The sequence below is a fragment of the Microcebus murinus genome, chromosome 32 (assembly GCF_040939455.1).
Source record: "Microcebus murinus isolate Inina chromosome 32, M.murinus_Inina_mat1.0, whole genome shotgun sequence".
Classification (NCBI taxonomy): Eukaryota; Metazoa; Chordata; class Mammalia; order Primates; family Cheirogaleidae; genus Microcebus; species Microcebus murinus.
Genome location: NC_134135.1, coordinates 1,118,441 through 1,132,476, shown reverse-complemented (window position 1 = coordinate 1,132,476; position 14,036 = coordinate 1,118,441). Strand labels below are relative to the sequence as shown.

Here is a 14,036-nt window from a genome sequence, read left to right as displayed (position 1 = left end):
AGCCCTTGACAATGGGGTGTGTGGCTTTGTAAGGGAGGCCAGGGAGCTCCCTCACCTCTTCCACCAATGGAGGACAGCGAGAAGGCGCCATCTGTGAGCCAGACGCCGAATCTGCTGGTGCCTTGATCTTGGACTTCCCAGCTTCCAGAACTGCGAGGAATAAACATCTGTGGTTTACAACCTCCCAGCTTATGGTATTTTTTTTTTTTTAGTTGGCCAATTAATTTCTTTCTGTTTTTAGTAGAGATAGGGTCTCACTCTTTTTTTTTTTTTTTTTTTGAGACAGAGTCTCACTCTGTTGCCCAGGCTAGAGTGAGTGCCGTGGCGTCAGCCTGGCTCACAGCAACCTCAAACTCCTGGGCTCAAGTGATCCTCCTGCCTCAGCCTCCCGAGTAGCTGGGACTACAGGCATGCGCCACCATGCCCGGCTAATTTTTTGTATATTTATATTTTTAGTTGGTCAATTAATTTCTTTCTATTTTTGGTAGAGACGGGGTCTCGCTCAGGCTGGTTTCGAACGCCTAACCTTGAGCAATCCACCTGTCTCAGCCTCCCAAAGTGCTAGGATTACAGGCGTGAGCCACTGCGCCCGGCCCCCAGCTTATGGTATTTTTGTTATGGCGGTCTGAAAGGACTGAGTGCGATGGGCAGCGGCCGCAGGAAAGGCCTGGCTGGGCCCAGGGCAGGGGCTGGCAGGCAGGCAGAGACACTGGCGGCCGTTTCTGAGTGCAGCTGGCCGTGTTGCCAGAGGTCCAGGTGCCCGTGAGCGAGCGGCAGGCAGCAAAGCGCGGTGACAGCAGCTGTATGAGGCAGGACAGCCAGACGCCCAGCGTCCTCCTCACCAGCCACGGCGCACACAGCCGACTGCTACCCTCCCCGCGCCCAGTGCCACTGCAGGGGTGGCTGTGGGCACTGGCAGGGCTGGGGGCCTGATGTAGCAGGCATCCATGTTGGGGACATCATGGGCTTCCCCTGTTTCTCTTGAGTGTCTCCAAGGGTCTCCAGCCCCCTTGAGGGCCTCGTGCACTCTGCCCCATGGTCCCCCTCACCGCCAGCTTGATTCCCTCGAGCTCCGCTGCTGTCTCTCCACCTCCCTGGCCTTCGCTCTCTCCTCCTCTGCCCCTCCCTGGTTTGTTGATGATTCTCTCTTCCTTATTGTCTCTCTGCCTCTGTCTCCCACCTTTTGTGCCCTTCTCTGCTCTTCTCACAGTCTCTATCTCTGTCACTATCTCTGGAGTCTCTCCCTGTTGTCTCTTGGGCTCTGAATGCTCGTCACTGTCTGTCTCTCAGCTTCTCTTTTTCAACCTGCCTGTCTAGGCTGGGGCAGGGCCTGAGTGTGTGTGTGTGTGTGATGTCCTGGAGTCTGGGAGGTGCCTGTGGTTGGGGGACACCCTGGAGATTTTCCTGTCCTCTTCCCCTCTAGTTCTCAGGCCCACAGGGGACGGTCCAAGCCTCGGACTCCAAGGTCTCTGGAGGATCCAAGGGTAGGACTGACCGCCAGGCAGGCAAGGGGCTGCCACTGCATGGCCGGGGCATGGCCTTTGCTAGCCCCAATACACACTTTATTATATGTTTTCACAGCTGGTAGCCCTCCTTTCAAAACTTGCATTTGGAACTCCAGGAGCCAAGAGCAACATCTGCTGGCCAGCTCTGTCCCCGGGCCAGGTCAGGCGGCACATGAGGGGCCTGCAGGCTCCCGCCATGGGCTGCTCCACTAGGGGGCGCCAAGATCCTGGCTGGTGCAGGAAACCGGGCTCAAGGGGTGCGACCTGGACTTTGTGGCCCTTTTCCTGTGTGATAAGAATCGCCCACAAGCCAGTTACCCCCTCCCAAGACTGGAGGAGGCTTGAGGAGTGGGGTCTCCATATTCCAGGTGCAATGGGGCCTGCAAAGGAGGTGGCAGGCTGGGGACTGAGGTCTGGGCCCTACCCCTGCTGCAAACCCTCTGTGGCTTCCCATTACTCTTACCCTCATAGCCCCACTCCTGTCTGGCTCACAGGGTTCTGCTGCCCTGGCCCCCATCCACTTCTCTGATTCACCTCCTCCTTCATCCCACTCCGCTCAGTTCAAGCCCACTGCTGCCTCAGGGCCTTTGCATACACTGTGCCCTTTGCCTGGGGAGCCTCTGGCTAGCACCTCTCCCATTCAGGTTGTGCAACTGTCACCTCATCAGAGAGAGCTTCCAATCTGAAGCAGCCCCAGCACAGCCAGCCTCTATCTTACAGCACAGCCAGCCTCCATCATAGCAGGGCTGGTATTTTCTCATTTGTTTCCCGGCATCTCCCCACCAGGCTCCTGCAGGGAGAATCTGCTTGTCTTGCTCACTGCTGCATCCTCAGTTTTTGCACACAGTAGGTACTCAATAAATGTATTTGTTGAATGACCAAATCTACATCCCCACCCACCATTTTGAGGGCTGTTGTGTGGGACTTGAGAAACTGTCTGGGAGGCCATAAAATAGTCACTCATTCATCAAACAAGTACTGTCTGCTTCTTGATCGGGCCCCATGATGGTTCTTTGGGACACTTGAGTGGCAAGACAGACTGGGTCCCTGCTGTTATAAAACACAGAAAAATGTCCGGAAGCATGTAAGAGGGACCCACCTAGCACAGGAGGCTTTCCAGAAGGAGCTGGGCAGGGATGGGTTAGGGGTAGAAAGGCCTTTTGGTCTGAGAAACAGCATGCACAATGACCTTTAAGCCAAGGGGATTCCCTTGAAATAGTGGCTCTCCAGCGGTGGACATTGGAAATCTCTGGAGATATTCCCGGCTCTCATAAGCGGTGTGGGGGTGTGCGTGGTGCTACTGGTATCTAGTGAGAATGCTGTTGACCACCCTGCCCTGCACAGAACAGCCCCCGCAGCAGAGTGCTCCATCCTGTCACTATGCTCCAGCTGAGAAACTCTGGGTGGGAAGTACCGCAGAAAAGCCAGTGTGACTCGGACGCTGAGGTCGGCGCGGGTCAAGTGTGGAAAGAGATCTGGGGGGGCTGCGCCTTCCCCTGCAAGGAGCCTCGGGATCCCGGGTGCTCTTGGTGGACCCCGCACAGCGGGCACCAGGTTTCCGCGGCGTCCGCACGAGCGTGAGCGCGGCAGAGTCCCCAGAACCCCGAGCACGTGGGACATGAGGGCTGGGCAGGCAGCATTACAGGCCTCAGTTTCCCTGGTTGGCGGGGACCGCTCTGAACCGCGCTCCTTGGGAGGGGTCTTTCTTCCAATGAGAGGGAATCGACACTAAAAAGGGGGAACAGCGACTCCACGTCTCCACCCTGTGGTCTCGGCCTCTGGCCGACCGGCCTGGACAGTCGGGACGCGAAACGAGGGAGAACTACCACTCCCAGCATGCCCCGCGTCGCAGAACCCGCGCGCGCCGAGGCCTCGGGCTCCCATTGGGAGGAGCTAGGGGCGGAGAATCGGCGCACGTGCGTCGCGACGCGCCAACGGCGACGTCGGGGTTTGTGTGCGCGAGAGGCCGCCGATAAAGGTTGGGTGCCTCGCGCCGGGGGCCGTTGGGAGGGAGCGCGCCCCCGCCCCCCCTCCCCGGCCCCCGTTCCTGCACCGCCGCTGCCGAGGCCCCACCTTCCCGTCGGCCCCCGCGGGAAGGTCCTGGGGCTCCCTTCTTCGTTCCCCAGATCGGGGCCGCAGGTGAGAGACCGGAGGGGTGGGGGTGGGGGAGGGACCGAAGGGCGGAGACGTTTAAGAGCGTGAAACCGGAAGGGATGCCTTAAAGGGGAGGTGGCTAATTCACCGCCGACTTTTGTTTACTGGGCTGGCTCCGCCCTCTTAAAGAGCAAGAGGCTGCATTTAGAAGGCTGGGCAGGCTTTGCTTCCTGGCGTTTTTTCCCCTTTCTTCCTAAAATGGGATTATCTTATTAAAGGCCAGTAGCAGAGCAGTTTCTCAGACATTGAAGGAAAAACTCCTGAATCCTGGTTGTTTCAAAGCGATCCCTAGTTTAGCTCAAGGAAGGTGGAGGTTGGTCTGCAGCAGGAGCATTCTCTTAAAGGGGAAGTCCAGCCTGCGGGAAGGGTGTGGTCTGGCCTTTTAAAGGAGTGCTATTCGCCAAATGGGTCCCCGCTCTTCCAAAGCTCTGATGTCTTGTTTAAGGTGTCAACCCCAAATAAATGACACAGGCAAAAATCTCAATCAACGAAGGTTTATTAAGCCAAGATTTTGAGGTTGCGCCCAGGAAAAACAGGAACCACAGACAAGCTGGGCGGAGGGGAGGTTGGAACCTTCAGCATTTTAAAGCCATCCAGAGAGAAGGAAAAAGGCGAGGGTGTTGATGAAGTAGTGGCTACATTCTTGTGAGGCCCAAGAAATCTACATTTTACATAAAATAAGAGAGTGAAGGAAGCATCAAGTCTGTAGACGCCCATGGGTAGGTGGAAGAATGTCTGATTCTGTCTTGTCTTCAGTTCTGTTGCCTGTAAGATGTAATTCATTATTAGTGTGGAATCTAACAGGCTTTAGTGTCAGGTGCTAGACATAGCTATGATTTGCATGTCCTTGCTTATGGGAAGTTAGCAAGAAATTTCCTTAATGAATGATCTGTGGGGCCTGTTCTTCACAGGAGGTAGCCCTGAGACTTTGATTTTCTTTTTGCAAAAGTGATGGCGACCTTTAGTTTGAGGATGATGGGAGGCCAGTGAGGCTAGCAGGAGGACAAGTCAGGGAGGAGACAAGGTGCAAGGCTGTGGGAACTCACCAGGTTCCAAAATGGGAGTTGTGGAAGGCTTTTGAGCAAAGGAATGAAGTGCCCTGCCCTCTCTGTTGACAGGTTCACTTTAGCCGCTGTGTTGGAAACATACTAGGGTGGGAAGGACAAGGGTGGAAACGCAGAGATCTGTTAGGAGGCTGTTGCAGCCGGCCAGTCCAGGAGAGAGATGGTGGTGCCTGGGACAAAGGTGGGGGCCTTGTGGGAAGTGGCCAGATTCTGGATATGTTCCTGCTGGAACAGGGAATCTGCTGACAGACTGGTAATAGAGCAAGACAGGAGGGGTGAGGGGAGCACCGAGGCCTGTGGCCTGAGGAACAGAGCCACCCTTTTCATGTATGGAAACAACTATGGGTGGAGGAGGGAAGGGGACGAGGAGGGTGAGGAGCAGGAGCAAAACACCAGAGTTAGGTTTTGGGCATGTTAGGTTTGAGGTGTCTGTGAGGTGTCCAAATGGCACAGCTGAGCAGGTGGTTAGGTGTTCAAAGGACAGGTCTCAGGCAGAGCTACACCTCTGGGGTCAGCCTGTTCATAGGGTGTAAGGTCCTGAGAGTGAGTGAGAGCTCCCAGGGAGAGAGTGTAGCAAAGAAGAGGACCAAGGTGATGCCTGGCTTTCTCAAAGGCACGTGCAGCTTCTTGGGATCGTGTCTCCTAAAAGGACTTACATTTTAAAGGGGACACTCATCTTTTTAAAAAGAAATTCTAGCAGCTTGTCCAGAGGGGATGCCCAGCTTTTGTTCATTCAAAATATGTTCACTGAGCACACACTCTGCCAGACGTTATTGTAGGCTGGGATGGGGTACAACAGTAAACACGACAAAGGGCTTGTCTCCCACGTTCAGAAGTCAGGGAGATGAGAAGGAACCAGACTGAGAAGGGTGGCAGTGGAGGAGGGGGACAATGAGGTGGCCAAGGTATCCTGAGCCAAAGGGAGGTGGATTAAAAAGAGTGACTAAGTGAGCCATTGTGGACTGAGTGCCATGGAGGCCATGGGTGGGGTGAGTGAAGTGGTTTGGGATGGAAAGAGCTAGAGTGAGTGCTGTGGCATTAGCCTAGCTCACAGCAACCTCAAACTCCTGGGCTCAAGCAATCCTCCTGCCTCAGCCTCCCAAGTAGCTGGGGCAGGCATGCACCACCATGCCCAGCTAATTTTTTCTATATATATTAGTTGGCCAATTAATTTCTTTCTATTTATAGTAGAGACAGGGTCTCACTCTTGCTCAGGCTGGTTTCGAACTCCTGACCTTGAGCGATCCACCCGTCTTGGTCTCCCAGAGTGGTAGGATTACAGGCGTGAGCCACCGCGCCTGGCCGAGTTGTGGTTTTAATAAGATGTGAGACATAGCTGTGGGTATGCAGATGGGAATGGGAAAGGAAAAACTGAGGATGTGGGTGGGAAGACAGAGTCTGTGGGCACAGGACTAGGCCGGTGGGAAGGGACAGTGCAGGGTGTCTCAATCTCAGCCTTGCTAACATCTTGGACTGGACCATTCTTTGGTGTTGGTGGCTGTCCTGTGCATGGTAGCGTATTGAGAAACGTCCCTGACCTCCACCCACCAGTTGCCAGTAGCACCTGCCCCTCTAGGTGACAATCAGACAACCAAGAATGTTTCCAGGCATTGACAGGGAAGGAGGCACAGTTGCCCCAGTTGAGAACCACTGGTGTAGTGGTTGGAATTCGAGAGCATTCTCTTCTGATTGCTTTTATTTTCTTAGTGACCTGATCAATGGCAAGGTCATCTGCTAAGAACACAAAGGGAAAGGAGGAGCTGGAGGTTTGAGAACAAAAGAAACGCGCCAAGTAGTCACCTGGGCGAGGATGAACCAGAGGAGTGCAGGAGTCAGGAAGAGCCACAGTGAGGGGCCTTTGGATTCCTGGGCACAAAGGGAAAGTGAGATGAGGCCAGGCAGGCTCAGGGGTGTGTGCGGGAGTGACTGTAGTGGTTGTCGGCAGCGTTTATGCTGGGCAAGGTGAGGACATGGGTGGGCTGGACAGTGCAGAGCCCTCCTGGATGGCAGATCTGGGGGAGCCTGGGGATCTGGGGACTTGGGGCACCAAGGCTGTGTGGCAGTGAGGAGTGGGACTCTCCAGGCTCAGATCAGGAAGAGGCTTTTATAGCCTAAAGATTTAGGGCGTGGCAGTGGGAGGAGTGTTGAGGGGAGGGGACTATGGTGGGGAGCCACGATAAGATCTTCCCTGGGACAGTGGCAAGGAATGAAGCCAGGGTGTGGCAGAGATCCCCCTGTGTGTCTCCTTCATGGACACTGCCTGTCTTTAGAGGGAATGAGCGTAGTCCTAAAGGCTGTGCTTGGCCTCTTAGAGACCTTGCCCAGCCTTTTCAGACCTGTCCAGCCTCTTGGAGATGACCAGGAGGGCGATCTCCTGAGGAGGATGACCGACTTTTCCCAGTTTGCTAGGAAGTTTCCATTTTAGCTGGGAAAGTCTCACATCCCTGCTCAGTCCGGAGCAAACCTGGAACGTTGGACACTCTAATCCTAAGGGAAGTTTTCCCTGCAGAATGGGTGACCTGGGGAGGTGGCCTCTGCCCCTTAAAGGGCCAGAGTGTGGGTTGGGGGTTGGGATGATTCAGTGTGTGGGCAAGGAGAGGGTGTGCCCGACTCCCCCTGACCCAGAATCCACCCCCGCCAGGTGTGATGGTCGGCTCCCACGGGGACATGGCGCCTGCCTCCACTGCCGAGGGGGCCGGGGAGAAGCCCGGGCCTGCAGCCCCTGCCCCGGCGGCCCAGTATGAGTGCGGGGAGTGCGGCAAGTCATTCCGGTGGTCGTCCCGACTCCTGCATCACCAGCGGACGCATACAGGCGAGCGGCCCTACAAGTGCCCAGACTGCCCCAAGGCCTTCAAGGGCTCTTCAGCCCTGCTTTACCACCAGCGGGGCCACACGGGCGAGCGGCCCTACCAGTGCCCCGACTGCCCTAAGGCCTTCAAGCGCTCCTCTCTGCTGCAGATCCACCGCAGTGTGCACACAGGCCTGCGCGCCTTTATCTGCGGCCAGTGTGGCTTGGCCTTCAAGTGGTCGTCCCACTACCAGTACCACCTAAGGCAGCACACAGGTGAGCGGCCCTACCCATGCCCGGACTGCCCCAAGGCCTTCAAGAACTCGTCCAGTCTCCGGCGCCACCGTCACGTGCACACGGGTGAGCGGCCCTATACCTGTGGCATCTGCGGCAAGAGCTTCACTCAGAGCACCAACCTGCGGCAGCACCAGCGCGTGCACACGGGCGAGCGGCCCTTCCGCTGCCCGCTCTGCCCCAAGACCTTCACCCACTCCTCCAACCTGCTGCTGCACCAGCGCACCCACGGCGCTGTCCCCGCCCCGGGCCCCGCCCCCGCGGCCCCGCCCCCCCAGCAGCGTGAGTCCTGCGGGGGCGGCGGCAAGGTGTTGGTCCCGGAAGCCTACCTGCAGCGGCACCTCCAGCCCCACAGCCCGCCTGCGCCCCCCGCCCCGCCGCCCCCTCCCCCACCCGTGGTGCCCGAGCTCTTTTTGGCGGCAGCGGAGACCACCGTGGAGCTGGTGTACCGCTGCGACGGCTGCGAGCAGGGCTTCAGTAGCGAGGAGCTGCTCGTGGAGCACCAGCCGTGCCCCGGGCCAGAGGTGGCGCCCCAGCCCCAGGACACACCGGCTGAGACGCCCAAGGCCGATCCCCCGCCGTCCCCTCTGCCACAGCCCCAGTCTTCTGCCGCCACACCCACCCCGGGCTTCGCCTGCCTCCCTTGCGGGAAGTCCTTCCGGACTGTGGCCGGCCTCTCCCGCCACCAGCACAGCCACGGGGCCGCCGGCGGGCAGGCGTTCCGCTGCGGCAGCTGCGACGGCTCCTTCCCGCAGCTGGCCAGCCTCCTGGCACACCAGCAGTGCCACGTAGAAGAGGCGGCGGCCGGGCGCCCACCCCCCCAGGCTGAGGCTGCCGAGGTCACCTGCCCCCAGGAACCGCTGGCACCTGCTGCCCCCGCGCCTCCGCCGCCCCCGCCAGCCCCCGCTTCTACTGAGCGGCCTTACAAATGTGCCGAGTGCGGCAAGGCCTTCAAGGGCTCCTCTGGGCTGCGCTACCACCTGCGGGACCACACGGGTGAGCGGCCCTACCAGTGCGGCGAGTGCGGCAAGGCCTTCAAGCGCTCCTCGCTGCTGGCCATCCACCAGCGCGTGCACACGGGCCTGCGCGCCTTCACCTGCGGCCAGTGCGGCCTCACCTTCAAGTGGTCGTCCCACTACCAGTACCACCTGCGGCTGCACTCGGGCGAGCGGCCCTACGCCTGTGGGGAGTGCGGCAAGGCCTTCCGCAACACGTCATGCCTGCGGCGCCACCGCCACGTGCACACGGGCGAGCGGCCCCACGCGTGCGGCGTCTGTGGCAAGAGCTTCGCCCAGACCTCCAACCTGCGGCAGCACCAGCGCGTGCACACGGGCGAGCGGCCATTCCGCTGCCCGCTCTGCCCCAAAACCTTCACCCACTCCTCCAACCTGCTGCTGCACCAGCGCACTCATTCGGCCGAGCGCCCCTTCGCCTGCCCCATCTGCGGTCGCGGCTTCGTCATGGCCGCCTACCTGCAGCGGCACCTGAGGACGCACGCCCCGGCCAACACAGCCCCCAGCACCGCAGCCCCCGCCGCCGGCCCCCAGTCCCCTGCTCCACTGGCTGTCGCCCCGGCTCCACCAGCCACCCAAGACGTCCACGTGCTCCCCCACCTGCAGGCCACGCTCTCCCTCGAGGTGGCCGGGGGCACGGCCCAGGCCCCAACCTTGGGCCCAGCAGCCCCCAACTCCCAGACCTTCCTCCTGGTGCAGACCGCCCAGGGCCTCCAGCTGATCCCCAGCAGCGTTCAGCCCCCTACACCTCCGCCCCCACCCGCGCCTCCCAAGCTCATTCTGCTGCCCCCCTCCAGTGCTGGGGGTGCGGGCGGCAGTGCAAGGCAGGGCCCGCGGGCTGCAGGGAAAGCTGGTCAGGCAGCTGGAGTAGTATGGCTGCCAGGCCCTGGGGGCCTGGGCGTGCAGGGAGGGGGCAGCGCAGGGACCAGTGGTGGAGGGCAGAGCCTCATTGTCCTGCAGAATGTGGGGGGCGGGGAGGCAGGGCCGCAGGAAGTGAGTGGGGTTCAGCTGCAGCCCCTCCGGCCAGCCCCGGAAGTGACCACGGTCCAGCTCCAGCCGGCACAGGAAGTGACCACGGTCCAGCTCCAGCCGGCACAGGAGGTGACCGCGGTCCAGCTCCAGCCGGCACAGGAGGTGGCCACGGTTCAGCTGCAGCCGGTGGCGGGCCAGCTCTCCAATTCTAGCGGGGGAGCTGTGACTACCGAGGCCCCCAGCCTGCTGGTTGTTCAGAGTGGGCCAGCTGAGGACTTGCTCACGGGCCCAGGGCCGGGGGCGGCGGGGGAAGGTGAGGCCAGCACTGGTGTGGTCCAGGACGTCCTCTTTGAGACGCTGCAGACAGACGAGGGCTTGCAGAGTGTGCTGGTGCTGAGCGGGGCCGATGGGGAGCAGACCAGGCTGTGTGTGCAGGAGGTAGAAACTCTTTCACCCGGGCTGAGCGAGCCGCCTGCCGCTGGCCCTCCGGGACAGAAACTCCTCATCATCCGCAGCGCCCCAGCCGCTGAACTGCTGGAGAACGGCAGCGTTGGAGGCGGTGCCGCCACGCTGCAGCTCCTGGCCCCACCGCCACCTGGCCCAGCCTCTGTCCCTGCGGGACTCTCCGCTGCTCCCACCTCCCAGATGGTGCAAGTGGTCCCTGCAGGAACTGGGCCTGGTGTCATGACCCCGCAGGGTCTGCCCTCCATCCAGATTGTCCAGACTCTACCCGCAGTCCAGCTGGTGCACACGTTTTGAGGAGAGTGGCTGTTGCTGCCCCACACAGAGACCCCGACTCACTGTCAGCCTTGGGTGGGGGGCTGCAGGCTGGGCTTGCAAATAAAGACCCAGAATCTCCACTCCTTTGTTTTGTTTCGGGGGAGGTGGTTGGGCGGGGGAAAAAAGGGCAATGTCATGGTCACAGTTATGGTCACTCCTGCCTGGAAGCCTGGAGTCCTAGCTCACCCAGATGTCTTGTTTTGCGTCTTGGGGCCAGCTACTCCTATGTTGGGGCTGTTTCCCTATCCTTTAAGAAAAGGCGGGGAGGTGTTGGAATCAGAATCCAGTTTCTGCCACTTGTTCCTTGCAAGTCACCCCACCCCTGCCCTCATCTGAAAAATGGGTAGGGGGAGAGCCTTGTCCTGAAGCGCACTGCCAGCTCGGGGCCCCGTGGGTGGAGGCGGAGGGCCCTAGGGACTGGGGCGTGTTGTTCGTGGGCTCAGAGCGCTGAGCTCCGCTCCGGGTTCCTCCCGCGAGGCCTCGGCGCCAATGAGAATCGATGTGCTCGAATCTCCGCCCCTCCTCGCGCTCAGGTTGCTTAGCAACGAGGGAACGTCGGACCCGGAGCCTGAGCTAACCCTCCGCGGGCCGGGTAAGCCCCGCTCGCCGCCCCTCCCGTGCATCCCACAGCCCCCTCCCCCGCCAGCGTCTGCTCCCGTTTTTCCTCAGGCCCCCTTTCCCCATTGTTCCTTCTCCTCTAGGAATCGACTAGGTCACCCCCCCAGACCCCCAGCAGGGTCACAGCTCCATGCCTCGGTCTGTCCCCATCCCACTCCGTTCCTCCACCGGCCTCCCGGGCGGGGAACCATGGCAACAGTTGCTACGGCCGAGAGCAGGCGCACCCCGCCCCCACCCCCCGCGCGAGTCTGTGCGTCACTTCCGCCGGCGACCCCTTCCCGACCCTGTTCCCCCCACCACCTTGTCAAAGGATCGAAGCGACCCGTGGAGGTGCTTGCAGGTCCTCGCTCTTGCGACGCGGGAGAGGGGCGACTGCGGGGGAGGAGGGCGCTGGGAACGGGCGGAGGGAGTGTGGCATGTTCGCCCGCATGTGGGGAAGGGTTCGTTGACCCCCAGGGCAACCCCGGCGCCTGGGACGGATCCCGGTGCTGCAGCGTGTTGGCGTCCACGGCGCGTTTAGGGGCAGATGGCTGAGTACCGCTGGGGAGGGGGGATCCCAGGAAACTTCGGAAGGTCGCTGGGTATGAAGGGGGTGCCTGTCATGCCACGGTCTTCGCTTGGGTGTCCCGAGAGTCCTCAGTGTCCTGATCTGGGATATGCTGCTGTTGCTCCCCATCCACTGGGGGCCCTTGGGGTCAGAGGTGCCCACCTGACGCTGACCTACTTGTGTTTTCACCAGGTGCACCACACCAGCTCCCTTCTGGGGGCGGGGGCGTGGGGGCTGCCATGGCCCCCAGCCACCTGTCAGTGCGGGAGATGAGGGAAGATGAGAGGCCCCTGGTGCTGGAGATGCTGAAGGTGAGCAGCGGGGCCCCAGTGAGCCCGAGGGGCGGTCACAGTGGGGGCTCCCACACACCTGAGCCAGCCAAACCCCCTGGAGGGGGAGCTTTTCCTCCTAAGCTACTTGCTTGGCCACTTCTCTCTCCTAATGCCTTCTCCCTGGCTGAGCCTCAGCCACCCTGGGGGCCAGGTTTTCAGCAAGGGGAGGGGTGTGGGGGTTAGGTGTTCATCTCTCGGCCCCAACCGCCTCTCTAGTGTCCTGCCTCCAAAGTCTGTCCCCGTTTGCCAGCGTCCCCCTGAAACTCTTCAAAACACAGCTTGGTGCTTCAGCCTGGCCCTGCCCTCCCCAACAGGCTCCCACTCCAGCCTGGGGCCATTTTCCCTGTCCTGTTCCCACCTCCTCACCCTCAAGGGCAGGTCCCTGGTGCCTCACTGTGGCACCTCCACTGAACTGGGTGCCCTCACAGCTCTTAACTCACTCATCAATCATTGATTCATTCACTCAACACCAGTGTGCCAGATTGGTCTTGCTGCCTTCCCTTCCCACTTGGGAGCCCCCACCCCTGCCCCGGGCAGGAGCCCTAGCAGGATGGATGGCTGAGGACCCCCTCCTGCCCACAGGCCGGCGTGAAGGACACGGAAAACCGCGTGGCGCTCCATGCTCTGACTCGGCCACCAGCCCTGCTCCTCCTGGCAGCAGCCAGCAGTGGCCTACGCTTTGTTCTGGCCTCCTTCGCCCTGGCCCTCCTCCTACCCGTGTTCCTGGCTGTGGCAGCTGTAAAGCTGGGCCTACGGGCCCGGTGGGGCTCGCTGCCTCCACCAGGCGGCCTCGGGGGCCCCTGGGTGGCCGTGCGTGGCTCTGGCGATGTGTGTGGGATCCTGGCCCTGGCCCCTGGCACGAACGTGGGGGACGGGGCCCGGGTCACCCGCCTCTCTGTCTCTCGCTGGCACCGCCGCAGGGGCGTGGGAAGGAGGCTGCTGGCCTTTGCGGAGTCCCGGGCTCGAGCCTGGGCTGGGGGAATGGGGGAGCCCCGGGCCCGGCTTGTGGTCCCAGTGGCTGTGGCTGCTTGGGGAGTGGCAGGGATGCTGGAGGGCTGTGGCTACCAGGCCGAGGGGGGCTGGGGCTGCATGGGCTACACACTGGTGAGGGAGTTCAGCAAAGACCTGTGAGGACTGCGGCCCCTGAGCAAGGGAAGGGAGTGTCCCCTTCCCCACAGCCCTCTGGGAGGGAAGCCAGCACCTGTGTGCCCACAGTGTGCCAGCACTCTCATGTCCACTTCCTCGGTGAATCCCCAGCCCCGCCAGGGCCAGGACCAGGAGGCCTGCAGAGGGTAGGAGCCTGACCTCTGTCTGTCCTTCTGAAGTGTGAAGTGTGTAGTGTTTGCATTTCTCCGAGTGGGTTGAATCCCTCTTTCCCTTCCTGGCTCTCGGGGCCTGCCAGAAGTCAGCCTGTTCAACCCCCTACCTCAGATTCTTCCTGCACTGACAGCCCCCCCACTCTGTCCGTCTGCAGGGGCTGAGCTGGTTGCACTTCAGGCCTGGGAGAGGGGACGAGCGGGGGTGGGGGCTGAGTTAGGATTTGCACAGAGGCACCCCTAGGGGACACAGACTCCCTGGGACTGGAGCAGGCTTGGATACTTGTCCTTGCTGCGGTCTAGTTGACCACTTAGCGAGAGCCGGGGTGGGGGTGGGGCACAGGGCTGCTGGGCCTGGCCTCTCTGGGAAGGTCGGAGCTGAGGGGTAGCCCTGTCCCTTCCTCCAGAGCCATCTGCGTTTTTACACTGTTTGTTAATAAAGCCTGAAACTGCTGTGTGCCTGTTTCATCTCTGATGCCTTTTCCAGTCTGTCTCCGACTCCCGCCTGCTTCTGTCTGGCTCCTCCTTTCCCCAAGTTGACATTAATTGTTGGGGGGGTGCTGCACAGGGAGAAGGGGAGGCAGTGAGCTCGGGCAGCCCCAGGCCCTGCCAGCCCTCTGAGTCACACTCCCCATTACCGAATTTTTCCGCCT

General features: G+C 60.8%; 3 protein-coding genes across 6 annotated transcripts in view; all 3 read left to right on the top strand.

The window, feature by feature from the left end:
• Positions 1-3,519: 3,519 nt before the first annotated feature.
• On the top strand, positions 3,520-13,836 carry NAT14 (N-acetyltransferase 14 (putative)). Of its 4 annotated transcripts, none has more exons than XM_012750267.3 (3): positions 3,520-3,644; positions 11,928-12,046; positions 12,650-13,836. In XM_012750267.3, exons 2-3 carry the CDS (start codon positions 11,975-11,977, stop codon positions 13,196-13,198), a joined length of 621 nt encoding a protein of 206 aa, XP_012605721.1. In that variant the 5' UTR covers positions 3,520-3,644; positions 11,928-11,974; the 3' UTR covers positions 13,199-13,836. The 4 variants fall into 4 exon arrangements, with proteins under 4 accessions (XP_012605721.1, XP_012605718.2, XP_075855083.1 ...); XM_012750264.2 differs by lacking the exon at positions 3,520-3,644 and adding an exon at positions 11,067-11,162; XM_075998968.1 differs by lacking the exon at positions 3,520-3,644 and adding an exon at positions 11,361-11,528.
• ZNF628 (zinc finger protein 628) lies at positions 3,533-10,648 on the top strand. Its single transcript, XM_012750263.3, has 2 exons — positions 3,533-3,644; positions 7,365-10,648. Exon 2 carries the CDS (start codon positions 7,370-7,372, stop codon positions 10,547-10,549), a length of 3,180 nt encoding a protein of 1,059 aa, XP_012605717.2. The 5' UTR covers positions 3,533-3,644; positions 7,365-7,369; the 3' UTR covers positions 10,550-10,648.
• Positions 13,298-14,036, top strand: part of SSC5D (scavenger receptor cysteine rich family member with 5 domains) — a 29,858-nt gene continuing 29,119 nt past the window's right edge. The window contains exon 1 of the mRNA XM_075998977.1: positions 13,298-13,359. Coding sequence (XP_075855092.1) covers positions 13,298-13,359 — 62 coding nt within the window. The remainder of the gene's footprint in view (positions 13,360-14,036) is intronic.